Source organism: Galleria mellonella, unplaced genomic scaffold, assembly GCF_026898425.1.
Source record: "Galleria mellonella isolate WM207_F2 unplaced genomic scaffold, CSIRO_AGI_GalMel_v1 utg312, whole genome shotgun sequence".
Taxonomy (NCBI): Eukaryota; Metazoa; Arthropoda; class Insecta; order Lepidoptera; family Pyralidae; genus Galleria; species Galleria mellonella.
In genome coordinates this window covers 7,470,145-7,497,920 of record NW_026442074.1, presented here as the reverse complement: position 1 = coordinate 7,497,920, position 27,776 = coordinate 7,470,145, and the positions used below count along the sequence as shown (strand labels likewise).

At 31.4% G+C, this 27,776-nt stretch overlaps 1 protein-coding gene across 1 annotated transcript; it reads left to right on the top strand.

Moving 5' to 3' along the window:
- The first annotated feature begins 459 nt into the window (after positions 1-459).
- LOC113513362 (apyrase) lies at positions 460-26,924 on the top strand. The gene is made up of 11 exons (XM_031908605.2): positions 460-730; positions 7,690-7,912; positions 10,703-10,900; positions 15,953-16,083; positions 18,509-18,656; positions 20,462-20,588; positions 22,117-22,274; positions 23,009-23,090; positions 23,822-23,980; positions 24,246-24,397; positions 24,780-26,924. Exons 1-11 carry the CDS (start codon positions 597-599, stop codon positions 24,903-24,905), a joined length of 1,638 nt encoding a protein of 545 aa, XP_031764465.1. The 5' UTR covers positions 460-596; the 3' UTR covers positions 24,906-26,924.
- The last annotated feature ends 852 nt before the right edge of the window (positions 26,925-27,776 follow it).

The following is a 27,776-nucleotide window of genomic DNA, read 5'->3' as shown; positions in this document are numbered from 1 at the left end:
AATAAAAATTGTTAATTGACGTATTAATGAAATTAGTAATTACCGTTTAGTATGATTCATTAACTGACTTTGAGTGTGACTTTAAATCTACACTAAGGAGTTAAGTAATTATTAAACGTCTCTAATATTTTTTAGATATTTTGTCTCCCTGTATATTTGTTGCGGCATCATGCTAAATCTACTGTATCAAAATTGATGCGATTGTCACAGTTGTATTCTTGAAAGTGTAACTGAAAATTTGATGAGTGTTTTATCTAGATATGCCATTTAGAAGTAGTCTATTTCGTTATTTCTGAAACTATGCATGTGGAGTAGGTGGTAGAAAGTGATTATAAATTAATATAATTTCACATTATAGATAGATAACATTATTTTACTAGAAGTAAAGAAAAAAATATCATTTACATACGTGTAGACTGCCTTTATTCATCATTACACCGCTATTATCAGCCGATCCGTTCGACGACTGTCAGTACGAGACACAACTCGAACGTATAAAAACGTTTGACATTGTGTCAGAAGGCGCGAGATATTGAGCATGTAAATAATACGTCTTGTAAAATCATAATAGAGAAATTCAAATATTAAACATCATTATGGCGGCTAATAATTTAAAATATCTCTTACTTGTGTCCAGTGTAATTTACTGTAGTATTGTCAACGGGTTCGCTGTACCTTTCGAAGGATTATACGACTTAGACATAATACATTACAACGATTTTCATGCTAGGTGAGTGTTGAGATGTTTCTAATAATTATTTTCTATTGTTTTATTAAATTTCAATATTTGGAGTGTAATGGCAAAGAGCGTAGTTTTCTGTAATACTCAGGTTCGAGTCTTGGTCGGGTCAATTTGAGGTATGCACTTTTCTAAATTTTCTTGATTACTGACTGACTAGTTTTAATCAGAAATTTAATTTTTGATATAGATTATTAATTTTAAAGGGTAAGATTTTTTTTTTGATTAATTATTACTATTGATTTATCGATAAAGGTGTTTATTAAAGAAATACCAATGTAAAAATTTATTAAAAAAAATAATACAATAATATCTTAAATAAAAGATACATAATATTTCATCTATCTTTACAATAAATCGCTTACGGGGTAGGCAGAAAGGACCAGGTGTTCTAATATTCATTGTTCTTTATATGCATGCACATTTATTCCAGAGACTCTTGATCTCATCTTTAGATAAAACACGGGGTATTTGATTGTTATATCCTATAACAATAAATATGACGTATTTAAGACACATAAATTCTACTGTATTGTTAATAGATTTGACTTTTTAAATAAACAACGTAATAAGGAGCTAGATTTTTTAGAACACATCATAAAACATTTGACCGATGGGTATTCCTTTCATTTGAAAATAAACATTGAGAAATAGGCGGATTACGTGGAACAATTTTTAGCTAGTTATAACTCCTTAGTTATAACTAGCTAAAAATTGGGTCCTTACCCTAGAAGGGCAATTAAAGAAACTAATATGCAAGTTTTTCATATAAAATCTGTGGTAAATAAATTAGGATAAAACCTATCATATGATCTTGAGAGATATTGTGTATATTTGGTATCGTATTTTGAAGTGATGTATGATAATAAACTGATATTTTATAATAATAAAAACAATTTGGTGATATCAACACTAATTTATTGGGTAATTATAACACATTACTAATAATGATAGAGATTCTAATGATATTTATGACACTATTAATTTTTTTATTAATGGATGAAAATGGGATGATAACCTGTCTGTCAGCAAATCAATAACTCAGGCGTTTATTGATTTGCTGGCGAGGTAACTATGAGAGATGATAGGTGAAGATGAAGTAAGGTCAGTTGGCCTATCGTGATGAAATTGAAAATATACAATACATAAGTTGACAGAAATTGATCGGACATAAACTAGAATGCATTAGATAATTCTTAATAATTCTTCATTTAGGAAAAAAATAGTATGAGACTATAGCGAGAATTAATCCTTTTTCCATAAAGAATTATATATTTTAACTTTTGAAAAAAAAAATACAGTTTGAATTAGTCATCAGTGAATATAACTCTAATATTCTTGCTGTGTTTTAGTTTATTTATGCGCTCTCTTGCATGCTATTGAACACGTAACATTCTCGTACTTCTACCTACTTACTCAATAAGTGCCACACAATTACAGCAATTGTCTGGTACTCAAACTAGGATACTTAGGTACTTTGTGTCAAGAAATCGAACAACATTTGGGGGTACAAATCAGAAGACCCAGATACAAGCATATTAGGAATTGTGTTAATAAATAGAGAAGTCCCTTGTCAAATTGATCCGATCTAGAATCGAATCTGAGAATTTCATATACAGCATCTATGTTAAAACCTATCACTACGTGTTAAATTTACCATTGGATTATAACTAGTGAACATATCACGTAGGTTGTGTAGTTGGCATTTACATGAGATGAAAATGCATTGGCAACCTCTGCTCTTGCTACTAATAGTTACAAATGATCATTATTGTCTTATTTTGTTTTGTAAATTCAGTTGGTTGTCAATAAAGCTTTCTTCCTTTGAGTTGTGTTTACATACAACCTAACCAAAAAATAGTAAAAAATAATCTTAAAAACAATTTGTGGGAAATTAAGTCCATAAGCAAAAATTTTTAAGTCCTTACGTAAACAATAGGTAATCACTTTCTAAACATTTTAAATTATTTATGGAGTCAAGTTTATTATTGTAAAAATCTAAATAGAAATATCAATAGAGTTGAACCCATTGATTAAAAAAGCTTATAAAAAACTTCTGATTTATTGTTTGATTTTTTCGTCAATAATCAAAGATGTTGTTTAATATTTTTCCATAAATAAATAATCAAATTTCTAAAGTAAAGAATCTTAAGGTATTCATCTCTTTAAAATCGGTTAAAAATAATATGTTATATAATAACCCTTCGTACATTTAATTTCCACTGTCTTATTTTTCTATGTATTTATAGTGTGTATAATGAAGTTACATAAATAAATAAGATTATATGAGTATATATTATTTTATCATCACTAATAAACGTTAACTTATTATTCTCCGACGCACCTATGCTTAGTTACACTTGTATTTGCATTAGTCTCGACCTCCTAATTCCCAATTTTCCTGTATCCAATATATTGGGACTCAATCTGTTTTTATTTAACGAACCGTTGTTGGGGAAGCGTTGGTCTTTCCGTTTTCAACTTCCGGGTTCCGGATTCCATTTCCGCTGTGACCACAACATTTATACGAACATTGTGTAATAAATATTTTATTGGTAAAGCTTTATTTACTGCTGTAGCGTATGATAAATGCTTAGTTACTTTTTGAAAAAATAATCTTTAAAGAAAAAGCATTTAATAAAGTTGTCTGCATAATAGAGTAATCAGGTAATATGATCTATAAAGGTAAATAGATGCATATGCAAAATAGGGACGTAGCTAACTTAGGATCGTGACCTTTTGATTTTGTTATATAGAATAACAAAATAAAAAGTTCAAACGACTTATCAAGTACCCTAAATATGTAAAACACAACTGAATAAATATACTCGAATTGAGGAGTTCCGTTATTATTCAAGTTAGTTGAAATTAGTTGAAAATCCCCGACGGCGGAGTTGAAGGATTGAAAAATTAATACAAATATTAATTTTGTATTTAAATTTGATTACAATAAAATTATAAATTGAAATATTTATATATATCAGAGGGAGACTTTGTACAAAAGTCGATTGCTTGGGTACCTCTGTCCCATTCGTGTTTCTACCGTGAAGAAATTGTGTTTGCATGGCTGTGTTTCTGTTTGAAGGGTGGGATATGGCGTGAATTTACAGGGTACAGAGGTATAACACTTGTGTCCTCAGGAATAGCAACGTATGGGGGGTATCATGGGCGAAACAGTATACTCTGTTATGTCGTATAAAAAAAAAAGGATCTCTATGAGAAGAGCAATAAAAAAAATGATAAATAAATATATACAATAAATCTTGAATATTACGATACATCAATAAACAAAAGACAAAACTCAATAAAATATACAATATAGAGCGATCGCTCTAACGACCTTGATAGTCTTACATTAAAAAAACGAGAAACAGTTTTCTGTAGCGGTCAGTGAAGTAATCTATAACATCTTGAAATAACAAGGTCACTTTAAAAACATTAAAGAAATCACTAAGACAAATAACTGTGATATACAATCAGATAAATTCTTATTGAAGCGTCGCAACAATGGTTTTTAAATTGGCCATGTAGGTCGGGATTACCAATTATAATGTAATTATATCAGCCGTTAATTGACTTGTGCTGAACATAGGTTTTTTTTATGAATGATAATGAAATGGTAACCCCGCCTGCGCCAACGGTATACGCCGCCGGGGCACCAGTGAGGATGATAGGTGAGGATGCAAAGACAGGCCAGTTAGCCCATCGTGATAAATACACTTAGAATTCAGCACGATGGTTTCCAGGGGAGACTACGGCGAGGTCGACCTGTAAGAGTATATTGTTAGCAATGGGACTGATAATCCGGATTACTAACAATCCCTTTCCCCCCTTCTAAACATAGGTTTCTCCTTCGGGAATTTTGCCAGTAGTTGGCATGTTTGGCAAGCCAGTTACCAACAGTAATTAGGTTTTGGTGACGTTGTAAGAGGGACGTTGCTGCTCATCCCTCGATCATTAAGTTCCTTCAGTCGCCTTTTATGAAAAGTAAGAGGTGGCTTATTTCATGCCAGGACCACACGGCAAATGTAATACCATAAGAATATAGACTAAACTCGTAGGTAATTATCTATTTTTTATTATTATTTAATTCACATGAAAAGGTTTGCTGGAAGAGATCGCTTATTAGAGATAAGCTCGTATTAGAGATAAGTACATATAATTATGTTTAAAATTAATTGTTCTTAATATTATGTTTGTGTACAATAAAGAATACGTGAGAGATGATAGGAGTGGACGAAGTTAGGCTAGTTGGTCCATCGGGATGAGTTTACCAGGAATCAATCATGATATTTTTCAAAGGGATTGTGTGAAAAGAGAGAGCTATTTTTTGCGTGGATGTGTTTTTTTTTGTACGATTTTTAATCGGGCGAATCTAGGAAACAAACTTTTCTTCATTGGCATAGGTCAGGATATTTTAAACTATTCCCCCAGATGTTCGTTTTGTAGTTTTTTCAAAAGTTACTCATTAAAATGATACTCTACGTGTAAATCCACCTCCCACATGCACACAAAAGTATATTTGAAGAATTAAACTTGGTAAATAGTTAACATTCTTTATGCTTTGATATGTTAAGACTATAAAAATGTATAATACTACTACTCATGATAATAATTTTACTATTAATAATAATAATAAACTCTTTATTGCGCACAGTAGAGATTTTACTATTATATATAACACAGTTACCTAAACTTAATGTTTAAAGTTCTTTACATTCACTTATAGTATAGATATTAGGTTATAACAAAAATGTACACAGGCGGACTTATTCTTTAAAGGGATTTCTTCCAGTCAATCTTGAGAACCCGATAGGAGAAAGTGTCTATAAGGTTTGTATATAAAACATAACATATATGATGCAAAAATAATACAATAAGTAATATTAGTAGCTATATAGCTTAGTTTCTCCAAAGATAACATTTTCTACTACGGGTAAAAATTTGATCTATATTTAGTTACCCACGACTCGAAACAGTTAGTGTAATTAAAAAATTACTATTAAACTGTGACTAATAAAACACAGTGAATTGACTATATTTTTGAATGTTATTTAAAAAGTTTTCTAATAGCGAACTAAAAAAACTAAAAAATCAATCTTGCAATAATATTCTTATTAACCCATCAATTAATTTTCTAGATTTTAATAGTGAAAAAGCATTTCATCATCATCATAATATCAACTTTTAATTCTCCACTGCTAAATATAAGCGTCCCCCTGGGGGGTTTGCCAGTAAGTGCCACGCTTGACAGGCGGATTGGCAACCGCAGTTAGGCTTTAGAGATGTTTTAAAAGAGACACTGCTGCCCATCTTTCGCCCTCCCTTAGTCTCCTCTTACGACACCCATTGATATAAGAATCACGTGGAAATTTTGAAAGCAAAATATGGAGTAACAGCAACATATTAAGTGATAAATTTTTGAGGATATTTAGATGGATGGTTTATTACCTTTTCATGTAAAACTTCTGTATGGATTTAAATGAATTTTGGCACATGGGTAGGTTGTATCCCAACTTAGTACATAATCATATGTATTAAGTAAGTAATATAAAAAAGTATGTAATAAGTAAGAATATTATGTACCTATTCACAAGGGCGAAAACACATATAGTATTATATTATCTGTGACACAACTATGTAGTATGTACTTTTTACAAAAGTCAATTGCTTGGGTACCTCTGTCCCATTCGTGTTTCTACCGTGAAGCAGTTGTGTTTGCATGGCTGTGTTTCAGTTTGAAAGGTGGGATATGGCGTGAATTTACTGGATACAGAGGAATAACACCCGAGTCCTCAGGAATGGCAACGCATGGGGGGTATCATGGGCGAAACAGTATACTCTGTTATGTCCATAGTACTGCTCATGTCTATAGGCGACGGTTACCACTTTCCATCAGGTGGGCCGTCAGCTTGTTTGCCATTCTAAGTTGTATAAAAAAAAATACAATAACAGACATTGTTACATTTCTGTATGAATGCTCTTTAGAAATGTTTTTACCTAAACTGTCCTGATTAAAAACAGGAGTTTAATAATAATAAAGAAAATAGAACAAGTCACAATGATTCAATTCATGTCATATCAGTCGTGGTATTCTAACATATGTATAAAACTATGCATAAATTATTTATGAAGCTGTTGGTTTTTTAAGTATACAATAAATAAATGTACATAAAATTCAATAGTTCATGTCTAGATATAATAATATAAAGATAAACACATTTCATGGCGGCCGCTCGACTTGTTCAACGTACAGATGGAAATAAAAGTATTGTAAAGGTTTTCTTCCATTTCTATATAATTTATGTGTTTTATTACTACCTTCACACATAATTTATTGTGACACTGTCCGATGTTAAAATTCGAATTGATGTTTTAAAGGAAATTAAAACAGAAAATCTAAAATTTTAATAAAATTGTATAAAAATAATAATAACAGAGATGAAAATCTTATTATAATAATTATATGATTTTTATATTTTAATAATATATCTATGAAAACTATAAGTTACTATATAAGTTTATAAATACATCAATTAGCATGTTATTTTATATAGCTTGGAGTAGCAAGCATGCTGATGACGGTTCATCTGATGAAAAGTGGTAATCTTTGCCTATATAATAGGATATAAACAATATATATCTATACCTTTGATTACATAGAGAGAGTCTCGAGTCTCAAAAACAGGTCATATTTTTGTTTGTGACAAATTTTTATCGTTAAATTTGTCACGATGGGCTAACCGACCTGGCTTTTTATCTTCATCTATCATTTCTCACAGGTGCCTCGCCAGTGTATACCGTTAGCACAAGGGGAGTTACCATTCCATTATCATTCGTCAAAAAAAAAAAAACACTTCAAACCAAAATACGAGTACAATCATGTAACTGCCAGCAAACAATTCCAAATGTATGTGCTAGTAAATCTAATATTGTTACTCTCTTTACAGATTTGAAGAGACCTCGGTCATTTCTCCAATATGTCGGTTCAACAATAATTCGTGCTTGGGCGGTTTTCCACGCCTTTACCATGAAATTCAGGTTCTTTTGAACGAGAAGCCTGATGCGATCTTGTTGAATGCAGGCGACAGCTTCCAGGGTACTTATTGGTATACCTTGCTGAAATGGAACATTACACAGCAGTTCATGAACATGTTACCGCATGATGCACACGTAAGTTATTAGAAATTCACCTCTGTAAGTCAAGGGTATGTTGCTTTACGTATATAAGATCTCGGGTTTGATTCCCGGTGGGGTCAATTTAGGAAACGAATTTTCTGAATTGATTCATGTTTGTGTATTCTGGCCAGTGCTCTCAGATGTTCTTGTTTCCTCATAACAAGGTATTCTAACTTAATTACTAAGTAGTCACTGAGTAAACGTTTTAAGGGGGAGGGTTTCTTAGTAACTGGGACTAGTTGATCCATTACTAGAAATATCTAGTATACAAAGTTTTTTTAAAAACTTTCATATGATATTAATAGTATTTATAGAAATTGTTATGTTTCGTATATTAACAATTATGTGTGTGGCTGTGGTTCTATAATCTTTTTTATAATTTTCAAATTCTTTTATCTTCTTCAGGTATATCAGTACTATCGTACAATGAACTGATTTCTCAAATAAGATTTTATCTACTTAGCCTACTGTCGGAAAACAGAGAGGAATTAATAATTTACAGAGATGTTAAAAAAATTCTGATTTGGGGTCAGCTAATATAGATTGAATGCAAAGAAGGGATTGTTAGTAATGGAGGAGTTAGTCCCCCTTGCTATCAATATACCCTATTAGGTCGACCTCCACGCGGTTCTCAATGGAAACTATCGTGACAAATTTATCGTTGAATTCGTCACGATGGGCTAACTGACCTGCCTTTCTCTCACTGGTACCCCGCCAGTGTATACCGATACCGCAGGTGGGGTTACTATCTCATTTACACCCATTAAAAAAATATATAAATTGAATAAGATTAATATTTAATTCTTGTCTTTACATCGAGTTTATACGACACTTATAACAGTAGATATATGTTGCACATCCTCAATGGTATCATAATCTTGACAATGGGGTGACTAAGACTTTATATATATATATATATATGCTTTCACACAAAACCAAGGAATGTGTGGAGGTTCAGCCTATATAGTTACTACTACACGAAATACCTTTTGGTTCTGTATTCAAAATGACTTTTTATCTGGCTATATTCTAGTTAATTACTGTACTAAATAATTATTTGTATGTTGGGTAATTAATTAAGTCTTAAGTATTTAATTGGTTTTCTATTTTATAACGTGAAAACGTAAAATGAAGGCGTAAAGTCTCGCAAACATCCGACTGATTTGAATAAAATTTAAATCAGTCGTACAGCTTGTAGTTTTAAAATAAACATCGAGTAAAAGAAGTTATGAAAAATTTTTTGGCATAATCTTATAGAAAATTCCCTCACAGGATATAACCATCGTCAGAATGGTAGTTGGGTTTGTGTTTTTAATTTTTATTGACTGGTTATCAGTGAGTCAACTGGTTCACCTTGATTTTTTTACCATCAACCAACCACTATGGTTTCCAGGAGGATCGCGTGGTGGTCGACCTATCAGAAACATGCCTAGTCGCTGTACTAATAGTTCTCTCCTCATATAGAACTTAATGTTGATGATTTTGAAAATAATTCATTTTCATAACTTGAAATTTTTTGCAAGTGGTAACATGAAACATTTGTGTTAACAATACATGTATATAATTTTTTTTAAATATATTTATTAATACAATGTGAATAGTAAAATCATACATATAGTTCAGTAAAATAATTACAAACGGCACGTTTAGCTGAACAGGTGAAGGTATATATTAAATTAACAATAAGATCATTAAATTTTTATACATAGATTCATGTGCAGAAATACTGATTCGAATGCTATAACTTTAGACAGGTGCTTCATTTTGTAAGTTTATTGTCTTTTCAGTACACTACAAAGATAAAATAAAAGAATTGTGGAAAAAGTCGTGTATTGTATGAGCACTATAATGTTTGTGTAAAGTATGTGTCCGGAAATTTTATCAAAAGCAATATTGTAATTGATGTTTTCCTTTGGCGTACCTGTTTATGATTAGATAGTGTAGATATGTTGTCGACTTTAATTTGTCATTACTGAAACATTTGCTGTTTTTTAATTTCACAACTAATTAGTTGAGAGAGAGAGAGAGAGATTGAGAGTAGAGACTAAGGAATCTTGATGGTCAAGGGATGGACGACAGCGTCCTTCTTAAAACATCACCAAAGCTTAACTGCGGTTGCTAATCCGCCTATCAAGCATGGCAACTACAGGCAAAGCCTGGAATAAGGGGGAAGGCCTGTGTTCAGCAGTGGACACTTAACGGCTAATATGGTGATATACCCCAGATGGTTTCACCACGCGTAGTTATTTTAAAACTATTGTTAAATATTGCACAGGTGATATGTTCATTGCATGTGACTTAAATGACTCCTTGAATATTACTGCATATATTTCATTTCTATGTCATTTCATTTAATATACTTGAAGACAGTTGTAAAGAATACTCAGTCTGCCTGATTATTACATACGTGGAATTTTCTTAAAAAATAGGTACCATGATGTTATCTACAAGAATCTTGGAATTAGTCTTCTTCATCTAAAGGTTGCCTAAAAGAGATCGTTCTTAGCGATAAGGCCGCCTATTGTTTTTTCAGCGTAATCTTTTCTTGTAATTGTTTGTATTTATAATAAGTTTGCTATTGTTATCTTTTGGAAGCAACAATAAAGAATACCTGTCCTATGATACGGTGTTTGTTTACATTGAGATCCAAAATCTAAAATGAGATGTAAAATGATAAATTATTTGTCCCAACTTGAGGCATATGATAATTGTTTCCGATGAGTAGTACCAGTCAAGTGTGAGTGAACGAATATTGGGTCACAGGATTATTTTTGTATTTTGCAGGCAATTGGTAATCACGAATTTGACGATGGCCCATCTGGTCTTGCTCCATACCTAGCCGCACTCAAAGCTCCTGTAGTTGCTGCGAACATGGACACCACAAATGAGCCTTCTCTGCAGGGGTTATACAAACCTTATATTGTAGTCGAAAGAAAGGGCAGGAAGATTGGGATCATTGGGTTGATTACCACCGATACTGCGGTAAGTTAATAATTGCAGTTTTAAGAATGTATGCTATAAAATACAAGCTGATACCGAAATATTTTTAAGAGATTATTCTATTGGTGTAGTAGTTTCTCTAAAACTTCATCAATAGAATATCTAAATAAATTTTTAATCTTATATTAGCGCTTTAATATTTGTATTTTTTTCTTATGAATGACGATGTTTTGGTAATGAAATTCATTAAAAAGACTTTATTTAGGTTTAAATTGTTGCTGTTTGTTTCTTATTGTAGTTAAGAATATGTTAGACTTTATACAAGGAAAAATATTTTAGCATTAGTCAATTAACTGAATTTTATATACGAGTAGGTATGCACGTCTAGTCTTTTGTTTGAATCATTTTTTATGATTAATCAGCGTTCCTAGGTATGGTTATTTAAATTTTACCCATAATATCTTTGATAAAATTTATGTATCTACGTATACTTATTACATTTATATTACCTATATACAATTCTCATATTTTTGGGTCTACGTTTAGATTATCAGAGGGAGACTTTGTATAAAAGTCGTTTGCTTGGGTACCTCTGTCCCATTCGTGTTTCTACTGTAAAGCAGTTGTGTTTGCATGGCTGTGTTTCGGTTTGAAGGGTGGGATATGGCAGTGAATTTACAGAGTACAGCGGAATAACACCTTAGTTTTCAGGAATGGTAACGCATAGGGGGTATCATGAGCGAAACAGTACGAGGTTTGTCCGGAAAGTACGTATAAAAGTTTTTTAAAAATTTTATTTTACAATTATTCAGGTAAATCAATTTTATCCCCTTCAAAGTACTCCCCCTGTGACATAATGCACTTGTGCCAACGCCGTTTCCACTGTGAGAAGGCTCCTTGAAAGTCCTCTGGTTGTAGGTTTCTCAGCTGCCCCGTCGTAGCTTTTTTTATCTCATTTATGTCCCCCAAATGCCGCCCCCGAAGTACCAATTTGGTTTTTGGGAACAAGAAGAAGTCACACGGGGCCAAATCCGGCGAATAGGGGGTGTTCGGTCACCGTAATGGAATTTTTACTCAAAAACTCACGGACAACAAGAGAGGTGTGGGCAGGGGCATTGTCGTGGTGAAGAATCCAACGCCCCTCTCGCGCCAATTCTGGACGAACTCGTGCCACACGACTGTCTGACCGTTAAACGACGGTCCCCATTAACACAAGTTCGAATTCTTTCCACGTTTTCGTCGGAATGTGAAGTGGAAGGACGTCCTGAACGTGGGTCATCTTGAACGCTTTCTCGGCCCTCTCTGAATCTTTTTAGCCACTTGTGGACGGTTGGTTCCTTCACAGCATCATCCCCATAAACTGTTCTGAGATCGGCAAAAATTTCACGGCCATTCTTGCCGAGTTTCGAGAGAAACTTGATTACGACGCGCTGCTCTTCAACGGAAGCGGGCTCCATGCCGACGGGGTTTCGTTAAGAGGTAACTTCACAGATGGCGTGACAAGCCAGTTCGCACCGCACGGCGGTCAGACCAGAACTGAAGCATTGTTAGGGACATAAGGAAGGGGTCCTGCGCTTACCTGGCCTCCCCACTCCTCTTTCTCGCATTCCAGAACACTTTTATACGAACTTTCCGGACAGACCTCGTATACTCTGTTATATCTATGGTACTGCTTATGTATTTTCCGTCAGGTGGACCATCAGTTTGTTTACCATTCTAAGTTGCATAAAAATATTATATATATATTCTTTATTGCACTTGTAAGTTACATATAAAATCTATTTATAAATGTTGTGAGCAAGGGATTTATTATTATTTATTTTATCTGATTATTTAGATTATCTAATTTATTTTAATAATAGTACCATGTCTTATATAATAATTACTTGTACGATTGATTGTATATATAAGAATTCTAAGAAGTTACGTCTTTTAAACACTTTGGTAACTACGAGTATGATTATAATAGCGGTACACTATAACGAAGGAACTTTGTTCGTAATTGTATGTTTCTCCTTTCATTATGTCTCAAAAAATTATTATATTTCAATAAAATAGAGACATTTGTTGTTTGTGTAAACATACTGTTTGTGTTTTTTTAATGGATGATAATTGAATGGTAACCCCGCCTGCGCTAACGGTATACCAGTGAGGGATGATAGATGAGAATGAGAAAAGGCAGGTCAGTTAGCCCATCGTGACGAATACACTTGGAATTCAGCACGATGGTTTCCAGGGGGGACCACGGGGAGATATTTTTTTTTATACTACTTAGAATGGCAAACAAGCTGACGAACCACCTAATGTAAAGTGGTAACCGTCGCTTATAGACATGAGCAATACCATGGGCATAACAGAGTATACTGTTTCGCCCATGATACCCCCCCATGCGTTGCCATTCTTGAGGACTCAGGTGTTATTCCTGGAGGTCAACCTGGTTGGGTATATTGTTAGTAATAGAGCAAGAGCTCTAAGACTAATATCCTTCTCCCTCTGTATACTAATATTATAAATAGAAAAATTAGCTCTAGATGCGTGAACGGCTTAACCCTCATTGATTTTGGTATAATCATCATCATCTTTCTACCCTTATCCCAATTGCTTGGTATGATATACCTATGTAATATTAAGGATAGATTAGAACATAGACTATTTTTTTATCCGGTCAATCGACATTATTCCGGTCACACGTACAATATTATAGGTAAAGATTAGTATTATATATTTAAATGTGATGAATGTAAATATATGTTCTTTTATTTAGCAGGTGACTACTGGTTTAACAAAATTTGTAAATAATATAAATATAGAGGGGGGAAAGGGATTGTTAGTAATGGAGACCGAGAATCCCATTATTAGCAATATACCCAACCAGGTCGACTTCCTCGGGGTTCCCCCTGGAAACTATCATGGTTAATTTCTGATGAATTCATAATTTTTTTAATGGGCTAACGGCCCTGTTTTCATTCTCATCAATCACCTTTCACTGGTCCTCCGCCAGCGTATCCCGTTAGCGCAGGCGGGGTTACCATACCACTTTCATCTATCAAAAAAATTATACAAATATAGATATATAGAGAGATGCAATAATATCATATCGTCTCGATTTGAGTGCTCGTCTGTGTTTATTGAACCGAGATCGTATTGTTATCAAAGTGACGTAACGTATTTTTATTATCTATTGTCTTAATACTCACGAATATTTGTATTATTGTGGCGAATCTGTGTAACAATGTAATTTATATAATACAATATACGTACGAGTATTACACGCTTTGACAAATAGATAGTAGTTCAACATATGAAGTAACATGAGTTAGTAACACGCTTCATTTAAAGTTGGTGTTAATTGTTTTTGTTATCATAACATTATTGTCAAATATATACACACAATAATTATTACACTCCCGTACCGGCACTAATTAATTTATATATATTTATATATATATATATATCTTCTATTATATTGTTCTGTTCTTTAGTATCTGTACGGATTTGTAATATATTGTGAGACTAAAAAATGGGAGAAGTATATACAATTTTTATAGCCAAATGATAACTGGACAGAGAAACAAAAAAGTAATAAAATACTAAAAAATAAAAAGTACAACATGTCAATATAGTTTTCAACATTTCCGCATACTGCAATATAAATTGCTTCAGACTATTTTCGAATTGTTTCATATTGCTTCTGTTTCAATATACGTAAAGGATGCAGTTGTTACTTTGCTATGTATGAAATAACTACATTCTATTTATAACCTATACAATAACCAACATAAACATAGAACTTAACAGTTGGACTATTCTTTAGATATTAATTCAGGCGTAACATCTTAGTTCGCAGAAACAGCAATGCATTTAGGGTATCATGTATGACATGGTATACTCTGTTATGTTCATGGTACTGTTTATATCGATAAGTGATGGTTACCACTTTCCATCAGGTAGGCCGTCAGCTTATTGTATGCTGTATTATATTCTAAGTTGCATAAAAAAATATTAATGCAGGCGACAGTCGATAAATGCCTTTGACTATTTGCTCCGTTAGGAACTATAGTCCTCGGGATATTTTTTTTTTACCAAAGAAATACCATAGAAATCGTTATTTGTAGAATACATCTATAGATAAAGGTTAACGCTTTCTATTATGATTACCAGCTATAAAACAATATATCTATATATGAGGTAGAAAAAGAGATATACATGACGTGCCTATTTTTTCTAAAGTCTAAAAATAATATAAAATGTAAAATTTTCTATAAGAATTCTACGTATCCATAGAACTAGAATACCTGCTTCGTTTTAGTAATGATATTAGCTAGAAACACCGTGTTTATAATTCAAAATTCTTTTTATTTCATTTTTTGTTGACCCCTAATAGATAAGGGAACATTTTTCCAAAGTAACAGAACATAATAAACAGCTACTCACTACGGTTTTTGATTCATGTAAAGCAGCAACATATATTGGTCTATAAAATTGTATAGAAATCTTTTATATTATATCGACCTTACATTTTAAAAGTCTTTACACTATGATGAGGCTTCTGAACTTATTCATTTTTATTTCTTCTTTGCCTAATTCTTTAATATGAATATACTTATTTAAAACAAAAAAGCAAAACCATGGGTAATATGGATAAAAACATCTAACTAAACCCAAAATTTATATAATTGGGATAACAATAAGAAGATAATGATGATGAGGATACTTACTTTTTTCGTAATGTTATTTTTTTGTAGGTATTTTTGTATCATTTATTTAATATTTGAAGATAAAAATTGTGATATTAATAGTTATTCATTAACATTTTATTCTCGTATCATTTACCTAGGTGTACAATTCTCAATAAGTAATGTACAATGCAATATATTGATGACGTAAATTACACGTTTGAAATATTCAATAACACCATATTTTTTTTGAGAATTTCAATTCACATTCAGTTGCTCTTGTTTTTTTTTCTTCACTATTGTTGTATATGTCATGGTTTGTTTTATGCAACATAGAATGGCAAACAAAGTCCGCTTGTTTTGAAATGGAATGATATATGTAATGTGTTCAAATGTATTTATTATTATTTATTTACAGAAATTATCTTCGCCGGGCAACGTAGTATTCACGGATCCGCGGGAAGCTCTGAAACGTGAGGCGAAAGCGTTGACTGATAAAGGAGTCGACATCATTGTGCTCCTGTCGCACTGTGGCCTCGAGGTTGACAAGTGAGTTCGTGTAGAATTTACTTCGTTCATTGTACTTCTCGACTTTGGTCCATTCAACTAGGTACATTTATACTTACTTATTCTAGTAACTTTGATTATAAATAAAAAATCTAGATTAGGAAATATTTAGACCGAGTTCCAGCATAACAATTCTATACGTATTTAGCTACCAGATTTATTAGAAAAAGGATTTATATGTAAATCGTCATTTTTAATAGAATATAATAAAAAGGTAACTAAGTTTTGTTGAAATTATCACTAATACAAATATATATATCTATCTAAATGAAATTAGTAACGAATGGAAACATTTAAACAATCGATTTTTAATTGGTATTACTATTTAATATCAGCAGACTGCCTTATATTTGGGTTAATTCGTTTTTTTACATTTTTATTAAGTTCTTTTACCTATTTATTTATTTATTCATTTACTACTATACGTAATAAATATACAAACATCAGTACATTAAAGGGATTACATAATTTATTATTATCATCGTTATATTATGTCTTATTAATTACATAATTATATATTTACAATGTTTTATTAATACAGATCGGTTAGCAATTTCACACAATTAAATATGATAAAAGAAAAAAAGTAATTTTTTCTATTTCTTTTTTTTTGCTGTCATATTAAAATTAAAACACTAATTAATTTTAATCTCATAGTAATTCTGCTGCCAAATATCCATTTTCTTTTTTTGCAGTATTCTAGTGATATAGTAGTGAGATATGGTAGTAAAAGTACTGGATGCTGCGAAATACATAGTAATTTTTATAATAAAATGAAAAAAAAAACATATAATCGTTAAGAACTAAATAGCATTAAAATAATCATGTGATGCTAATGCTGAAGAAATAAATAATTATCCAGGAGTCCTCAATTCGGTCAACTTGTTTGTGCTTAAAGTGATATTTATCAGGTACCGGACAGACCAATTACTTACTTGGCGAGAGTGGCACATTAAATAATTGAACAGGAACACTTGTCTTATAATCAATTCATTAAAGTCATTTGTAGATTCTTTGTAGATGTGTATTTTAGTTCTTAACAGCGTTATGTACTACAACATAGAATGAGATAGGTGTATGATATTTAATTTATATTTGAGAGCAAAAAAATAAAACTTATATATTTGAATATACATGTACACATTTAATTATTTATTTTTTGCTTTATTTTTAATGACGCAATCATATTTGCATTTACAATTTATTTATGTGTATCTTAGTTAATTATATAGATAAAAATAATTAAAATTTGCACTGCACAGGTAATGAAGTCTTAATAAATGCATTGCAAATAAATGTACTCATATAAATTTAAATGAAACCAGTTTTTATAATTGAACTTTTAATATGTATCTATAAATATTTGATGATGTATTAAATTGTTATTTGTTGTATTTACCTATACGATTAGTATGTAACAGACTGCATTATCACAGTAAAATAAAAATCTTATGAAAATTATAAATTTAAAATATCAATATTATAAATATGCGTCGTTTTCAATCCGTCATAAATGGAATTGAGCTCTATATGGATACCAACTTTATGTAGAAAATCTTAAAATTTACAAGTTACAAGAACATGCAACATTAAATAATGAATTTATATAATAATTTCTTGTTTCTTTTTACTACTACTATGTTTGCTACTAATAATAAGTAATAGGTATTTCAAATTCTTAAATTTTATCAGACAATTATTTAAATAATCCAACTCCTTTTTCTTTGAACTTGGCTAAACACATGCATGGATAGAAATGTAAATATTTCAGTTACATAAAATACTTTGCTTGTCATTCATTAATTAAGCATAGTACTTCAAGTAAGTTAGTAGTCATTACTAATTGTCTTTTTCTCAAAAAAGCTATTATCGTTAGCAAACCCCTTGCATTAGATCCTGTTAAAAATACCGTTTGTTGTAAGCTGTTGATACTTTTTTCACAAAAATTTCATATATAAACTTAAGCAACTAGCAGGAGTAAATTGAGCTGTATTTAAAATAGAACGACAAAAAAATATGAAAAGGGTAATGCAGCTGCATTAAGTTTATGCCTTTGTATTTTTCGAGCTAACTATATGAAAGTAAATAAATATGCATGCATTTTTTATATAAAAACAAATACGATAAAATAGTCTATGGGTATTTAAATATTATAACTATTTTTCTTGAAACTTAATATCACACTATAAAAGTATTCAGAGCTCTAACAAAGGCTTTGAAAAACAACTTCAACCACAGTGTGCTTCAACGTAAACTTCATGTATTCTGCTTTTAAATAACATTATGCTCAGGGCAAGGCTCAGGGTATCATATTTTATAAAAAAAAAAATATTTTTTAAAACAAATCTTTAATACCTATAAATTTTGTTATAACCACTAAGTTTTTAATATTGTGTATACGTTATAGAGAGCTGGCTCGCGATTACGGGCAGTATGTAGATGTTATAGTAGGAGGGCACACACATTCACTACTTTGGAATGGCCCTTCACCCAGCGGGGAAGAAGTAGCTGGACCGTACCCAATCTTCATAGAGAATACCGATGATGGAAAACAGGTAAGCCCTAATTATGGTATAGGACTAAATTATTAAATTTATATTTTTTGAAATATTTCCTTTTATTGTTGTATTAGGCGTTAACTGTTCACTGGTGAACATAGCCTCCCTTAGAAGGTGGAAGAGGGGGGGGGGGAGGTATTTGGCAATAGTTGCCACGTTTGGCAAGTGGGTTGGTTTTTGGTGACGTTTTAAGAGGGACGTTGTTGCCCGTCCTCCACCATAACCTTTGTCTTTTTTAGTTGATTAATATTACTAATATTTGATTGCTACTGCTGAATGTACATTTCTACTGTATACAGATGTACTTAGTGCCATTTTTTAACCTGATTGAGGTTAAATATAACCTAATTGACTTCGATGTCTGTATACATATACCTACTCGTATATCAGGAAATTAACAATCTCACCGTGTTTGTTTCCGACAATTGTTTCGACTTAATCCTAAAGTTTTCTTCAGAAGCTGTACGGCAACAATAAAAATGAACATTAGTTTTAAAAATAATATTAATATACTTCAGTTAAATTTAAATTAGATTCCTATAAGATTTATATCGAAAAAAATTGAAGAATAACAAAAACAACATTCATAATATTTTAATAGTGGTTCGTTATGACGAGTTTTAATATGCTTGGCGAAATGTAGGCGTGAAATCTCTCAATATGTCTTCATTGCAATTGTACAGTCGGCAATTTTTTTTACTTTGTAATTATCCCATTACTGATTATAGTCGTAATTATTAAATATTATAGTACAGAGTATTTATTTATTTATATTATTTTCAAAGTTTACCAGAGGGTGACTTCATCACCAGCAGTAATAACAGTATACTCTGTTATGCCCATGGTACTACTCATGTCTATAGGCGACGGTTACCACTATTGAATAAGTGGGCCCTCAGCTTGATTGCAATTCTAATTTGCATAAAAAAAGGATTTACCTCTAAAATATCTAAAACATGTTCTTTTTAATGGACGGTTATCTTGGAATATTTTTTTTATAGCAGAGCACAAGGTCATCTATTTATTCTTGCTTATCTCCTGTACTATCAGACTCCTGTAGTGATAGTTCTATATTAAGAAACGATTTATCCTATATTTATATATGTAATATGTAGATAAACCATGTGGTCCCGGTATGGAATAGTTCTTAGCACTCCTTATTTTCTCGTGGGTGTCGTAAGAGGCAACTAAGGAAATGTAATGGACGAAAGATGGGAAGCAGCATCTCTCTTAAAATACTACCAAAACCTAACTGCGATTGCCAACCCACCTGCCAAGCATGACAACTATTGGTAATATCCCTCAAGGACGAGGTTTATGTTCAACAGTTAACGATGTTAATGAGAAAAATGATGATAATGACATATAATAGAATATTGTATGATTTGGTTTATGTTAAATATATTTTATTAAAGATATCTGTGACAAATACGATACATTATCAAAAATTCTTATTCAAATAAAAATACAGTTCAGTAATAAGGTAGGGTTAATTAAAAAATAAAGAAAATATAGCGATTAGATTTAGAAATAAAGGTTATATGTTCGAGTCTGCTCTCCAAAAATGTTATTTAAATTTGTGACTAAATATTCCGTGACAGAAAACACTATTAGTAAACTAAATTTGAGAGAATACTTGCTTGTTTGGTACAAATGTGTTAGGTATAAAAAGCAATTCCGACGTAGGTATCTAATTTTATTAAGCAATTTCGACGTAGGTACCTAATTTTATTAGGCAATTTCGACGTAGGTACCCAATTTTATTAAACAGCACCTCCAAAAAGAAAATCTACAATTTGCAGGTGATGATCGTGCAAGCTTCTGCATTTACTAAATACATGGGAAATTTGACGCTATCTTTCGATTACCGTGGCGAGCTTGTGAAATGGCAAGGCGGTCCTATTTTCCTCAACAGATCTATAGCTGAAGGTATAATATTTGTTTTTATTCTTCCTAGTTTTTGTAAGCTTTGTATAACATTAAAAATTAAGGAAATAATATTAAATTGGTTTTTCCTTATATTTAAACAGTTTTCATTCGTCGGTGCAATTAAATCATGTATCTTTCATGCCATACTCTTATCTTCATTATATGATATGAGTTTTACCTTTTTTTTTATCTGACCCTTGGTTTAATCAATGTAGATTGCCGCTTTTTCTTATATTTTATTACTTTCCTTCCGGCATATTTTTATGTAGTCACTATTTTATAACATTTAGCACAATATCTTGTTTATTTTATTATCAACTTGCTGTATCGTGCGGCTTCACCTGCATGAATTAGTAAATAAACTAATAAAGTGTGATATAATATATCCGTGTACCAAATTACATTCAAATCCATTCGGTAGCTTTAGAGCAACAAACCTTTCTCCATCCGGCTATCCATCTATTCTTGAAAACTTTCATATTTATAATATTAATAGGATTGTTTTTATTAGGTAGTGTTATTTTCACATTTACTTTTGAATAGCTATATGAATATAATATACACGTAATTATATAAGAACCATAAAGTCGTGAAATATGGTCATTATTAATATCAGAAGATCTTAAAATTCAATAAATCAATCTTTAGTAGCTAAGGCAAATTTGACAACTTATTTGAATTTTATTTATATTTGTTACATATTTTTTGAATGATGATTTAGATCATGGATCCAACTATTAATTTTATTTCTAAAAACCGAATGTTTTTAAATAGGATTCCAATGAATCCCTCAAATTATGATAAGAGCTGTATTTAGGAGTAATACAATACCATGTTTGTGATATAATCTTTATGAATGGCCTTAATGTCTCATGTCTCATAATTAATTATCCAGATAACCTTTTATATAATGATTATTCTTGTTATGCACTAAAATTATAAACGCAGTTTAAAATGTATTCATCTGCTTACATATCTTACGGGAAATACTTTCAAATTATTTACTTTTATGCTAAAACAAACAAGCATACTTTCACAAAATAAGAGTAGAATAGTCAAGAGGTACCTATAAGTTAAGACGAAAAAATATTCTGGAATGGTTCATAAAATATTCTTAGAAAACTCTTTGTGGTAAGAATAGCACGTGTTGTCTCTCCTTCTCGCTCTTAACGTATTTCTTAATGGATACTAATGGAATGATAACTCCGCTTATTGATATCCGCTAACAGGGTATCAGTAAAACTCACTTGACAATGACTTACTTTCATCCTTATTTATCATTTGATGATAAGTAAAGATGTAAAGGATGAAAGTAAGTCATTTAACTCTTCGTAGTGATTGAATCTAAAAACATCCGTGAAGAAACATTGATAAGGACATGTGTAAATAGCCAAATTGACCACGATGGTTTCCAGAGCGAACCGCGAAAATGCAAACTTTTGGTAATGGGATCAAAAATCGAAAGCTGAAAAGTAAGAATGAGATTTGTATTAGTGTAACTCTACCTATATGATTATATTTATTGCAGACGAAGATATTAAAGCCAAATTGGCACCTTATGCTAAATTGGTGCATGAAGCTGAGAATGTTCCTGTTGGCGAAACACGAACTACTCTGAGTGACCAGGATTGTGTTTTCGGAGAATGTGCTTTGGGAGATCTGTTGATGGATGCATTTAATGAATATGTAAGTTATTTCTGTCTTGTTACCCTCCCTTTTCACTGACATCTTTATTTTATACAACTAAACATGAAACAAGCTGATGACCTATCTGATAAAATAATATATAATATAATATAATCACCGCCTATACATGAAGTATTTATCGATAATTACGTATCTAGTAATGTTATTGCAATGGTTTGCGTAAAAAAGATGAGGTCTTCTAATGAGAAAGCACCTTCTTTTGCTTTGAGGAAACACTTGAAAATACTGAAAATAGAAAATACTTCATTTTCATAAATAAGAACGAGGTACTTATTTATGAAGCAGAAATCGATAAGATCTCAATTAACTGGATCTATAATGATTATGTGGCATAATGTATATTAAGTTGTAAGTCTGCCTTTTGTACCAGACATTTTTTTGTAATGTTTTTTTATTGATTATAAAGAATAAATAAATAAAATAAAAGTGGGTACATTACTAGGGTCTAAATAACTAAATTATAAATTTTCATCATGTCATGTTTTTGTAAAGACTCCTAAATCCTAATTTTGTAAACTGGAAATTTCTTTAGAATAAATACAATTTGTTTAGTTAAAATCTTGGTTTGAATGTCGGTCCGATTAATTCAGAAACGAACGATTTTGAGTATTCTGAGTTGTTTTTTGACATTATTGGCATAACAATGATTCTGATAAGGAATTATAAAATGGTACATTTTTAAAAAAATGGTACAGCATTTTTTTCTCTTACAGGGAAAAAATAATGTGAATTCCAATTATAGCTTTCTGTCGTTCATGCAACGTGGTAACATTAGAGCTCCGATACCAGAAGGAAGTAAGTAGTAATTCAGATTTATATTACTGGATTCATTTTAGCTTTGTCACACTGAACCTATTATCTAGCAGTTTCCAAATTTCCAGAAACTATTGACGGTTCTTGTAAAGTATAAGTTACAATTTATTGAATTAATGAAAACAATTTTAAATCTAGGTTTAACAGTCACTGTATTTCGAGTTTCGCGGTAGTTTTTTTAAATCTATTTCAATCGAAATGTTCTTTTTTTAATGATACTTAGACTGGCAAACAAGCTAAAGACCCAACTGATGGAAAGCGATAATTGTTACCTATAAAACCATGGAGATCATAGAATACTCAGTGTTGTCTATGGAATCGCATTGTGTTGCTGAGGATGATGATATTATTCCTCTGGACTATAGTGTGATATCTCCGAACCCAGTAATTTCACTGTCATATCTCACCCTTTAAACAGAAACACAGTTATGTAAGCACAACTGCTTCATATCAGAAACACAAGACACGAGGGACAATGCTATGTATGCAGATGACTTTGGTATAAAGTCTTCCTCTGTTTTCATAACAGTTTTAAGATAAGTGCCAAGTGAAGCTGATGTTTGCACTGCTATTTAAATAAGATAGCAACGTCCGGTGTCTTTTTTAAGGCGTGGCAACGAAAACATAGCTGTCATTAGATTTATTTACAACTTGTTTATAGGAACAGTATTTAGCACCATAGAATTGGTGTGATTGTGTGATATTCATTTCAGACATAACACAAGGCGTAATATTTGAATTGCTACCATTCAACGACAAAGTGCAATCATTCGAACTTAAAGGCAAATACGTACGAGAAGCATTGGAGAGGAGTGTTAGAGATGCATGGGCATATGACCCATTCAAGGGACCTTGGGTGTTACAAGTAGCTGGTAAGAGATATATATACACTTGTATAAATACAAGTTAAAGACAAAAATGTTTAGGTATTTATCGTAACAAATTGTGAAAAAGTACACGTGTTTTGTTTAATAATCTCAACTTTTTTTAGATTTTGTTTACTTTTCTAGTTTAGAATGAGAAATATAAATTCAAAGTTTCATCAAGTGTTAAGAGTTATAAATATTATCATATTAAAAAAATATACTAATTATTATTTTATTACTAGTAGGTATTTAATGAATTTTATTTAATCAGGACTACGAGTGGTATACAACGTGACCAAACCAGAAGGGGAACGAATAGTATCAGTAGTGGTTGGAGATAAAAATGGTACTGATTTAGACCCTGAGCAGACTTACCAAGTGGTCACGCCTTCGTATTTAGGTGACGGGGGCGATGGTTTTACGGTAATTATTTATTCATTTATCATACCTATTTCACGCAATTTTATACTTATGCATCAGTATTTAAAGTAATTTTATTTTAAGTTTTCCTGTGTGATCCCGGTATAGAATAGGCCACCCCTTTCTTTCCTGTGGGTGTCGTGAGAGGTGACTAAGGAAAGGCGTGGGATGAGCAGCAGCGCCTCTCTTAAAACATCTCCAAAGCCTAACTGCGGTTGTCAATCCACTTACTAAGCATGGCTACTACTGGCAAACCTTCTCATGGGAAAGGCTTGTGTTCAGCAGTTGACAGTTACCTCGCGGGTGTCACCTCTGTTGGCACCCACGAGAGAGGTATGGGTGGTCCATTCTATGCCGATTAAATGACACTAATTATTGTTTACAGATGTTCAGTGAAGGCAGAAGCAATGTACAAGTAATAGGTCGTGACCAGGTGATCGTGGAAAATTACATCAAGGGGAAATCTCCAATCAACATCAGTACTGATGGAAGAATTCAAATATTACAATAAATAACGCATCTTATTCACATATTGCAACCACGATTGAATCCCTATACGCATCGCAATTATTTATCTATATATACTTATATAGAGCTCATTTTCATAAAACATATAGTCCCATTTTACTTTTTATATCATTTAACTATCGTTCCCATATTGCTTAAATTAAGAAGTATTTTGTTCGAAATAATATTCAAAGTTGTTACGCAAGTATTTCGTCCTTGTCAACTGAGAAGAGAAGAAAACAACCAACTGACAGTATTCCTTTCGTTAATTGGGAACATTGTCGATCCGGATAACAGAGAGATGTAGGTTCGAATCCCGTCGGGTGGAGTAGTCGGGAGGTAACTTTTGTTTTTAATATTTGCACGCTTGCCCGAAGTAGATTATGTAAAGTATTTTTAATTTATAAGATATAAAGTTTGATATCCATAATCATAGCAAAAAAAAAAAAAATATTACTATTATTATTTATTTATTTAACACTTTATTGCACCAACATAACAGGATTTGTTGAACAATTTTCAATACGTATAGTGTAGTAGAAAACGCGGTCTTATTGTTAAGCAATCTCTTCCAGACAACCTTTGGGTAGAAAGAATTAAAGCATAAATAGGTAGGTGGCTTAAAAAAAAATAGATCTGTAAAGTGTTACTATTCTGTTACTTTTCTAACTTGTACATTTCAAAATAGATTAACAAATGTATCCACTTAATTTTTCTACCTAATTTTGCTTAAGTTTTAACATATAACAATGCTATTATGCCAAACAAAAAAGAACTAAGATATTTATTATATAATATAATGATATTTAATCTGATAAAAAGTAACGAGAAAAATTTTATCGTCAGTTTTATTGAAATAAGTTTAAACACTAATATTTATACCTATCATCAAGCTAGATAGATGATAGATTAAATAGTAAGTGAACTAAGTATCAAGGTTCAATGCCTTTTTAATAACTTATTTTGATAAGATTAACATCTGTTTTTCAAAATATTTATTGATATTTTCATATATTATACGCAGTTAATGTAATTCTTAAGAGAAAGAACTAATATCTCAGAAGTTAAAATATATATTTATAATATCATTATTACTTCCAGATGTATTTGTAACTTTAGATTTGTTAATTTGTAATAATTAAATAAGAGAATTTTTACTACAATGCTATAGTAATTCTCAGTCACTATAGCATATATATTATGACTACAGTCCAGTCATGTATAAACGATATATCTCCTTTGAAATACACTACCTGAGGAGATAAAACAACATCCTTTCTCAGAACACCTTAAAATTCCTATCACTGACAGGAATTAGCAGCGAACTTTGAAAAAGGGCGAGTACAAATGATCACAGAGGTCGCAGTGTTACAAGTCTTTCTGTCTGACTAAGCCCATTTTTTCAATATTAATAATTCTCAGTTTAATACTAAAAAAATAATAAAATAAAACTGCTTAAATATTAACACAAAAAAATTATACTTGGACTATACTTGGAATATGCACTTAATAAATTCATTACTAAATAATTATATATTGCATTATATTGTAAGGTCGATATGCTTTCTATAATTCTATAAATTACTTTTATGTTGTTGTAATGTCCCAAAGAATTAATTGTAATAATTGTATTGTAATAAGTATATGTGTTTATTTAATTGAAAGTAGGTTTATTTGATCATTATAAGGAATCAACAATTGAGGAAGAATTTTTCTCCTAAAGTTCAACGGACACGTTTACACAGAGCGTTCCTAATCATCATGTAATCACTCGACATCTGTAAAATGTCGTTGGACTACTGGTTGTTCCTTACACTGTGGTTTATAAATTTAAATAAAGTTACTTAGAGCTCCAGAAAGGGTACAAAGGGCCTGAATAATTTGCATTCTATTTTTACACAACTGCGAAGAAACAGGATTGCAATGATGGATAACGTAAAAAATACTAGAGATAGCTGGATTATCTGTATTTTTTAATAATATAACTAATGTAACTAAAAAAATTTAATAATTTAACCTTTGTGGTATAAAACAAAATATTTGCCCATATCCATTGAGTGTTTTAGTTTCATCATTCATGTTTATAATTTTATTTTAGAGTGTAATCGTAAATAGTTTTTTTTTTGTTAGTTTGTTATAATAATTAAATACAATATTAACATTTTTAATTATCTAATTCTTTATGTGTATTAAATAAAATAAAATATATAGATATATTTGTGTGTTAAAAAATGTTTGATTAAAATGAATATAATACCTAAAATGACTTTTCATTCAGTCAAATCACAATATTAACATAACATTACGAGTCCACTGTAGTCCTAAGTTCGATTCTAGGTTAGGTCAATATCAAGTGTTTAACCACTACGATCTATATTGTTTGAGTTTTATGAAAAATATATAATATTTATTGTAGACTTGATGAAACAGCAACCTTTTACATGGAGCCTATATTTAAACCTTCAAAATCGTTCCTTATTCCTATCGAGAAATTTTCAATAGTGGACTAATGTCTTTTTTTTATACAACTTATAATGGCAAACACCTGACGGCCCACCTGATGGAAGATGGCAACTGTCGCCTATAGACATGAGCAGTATCATGGACATAACAGGGTATACTGTTTCGCCCATGATACCCCCCATGCGTTGCCATTCCTGAGGACTCAGGTGTTATTCCTCTGTACTCTGTAAATTCATGCCATATTCCACCCTTGAAACCGAAACACAGCCATGCAAACACAACTGCTTCACGGTTGAAACACGAATGGGACAGAGGTATCCAAGCAAACGACTTTTGTATAAAGTCTTCCTCTGCTTGAAATTATTATGGTGAATTTGCCTTCCACCATTAGAACAGCATCAATTGCGCTCAT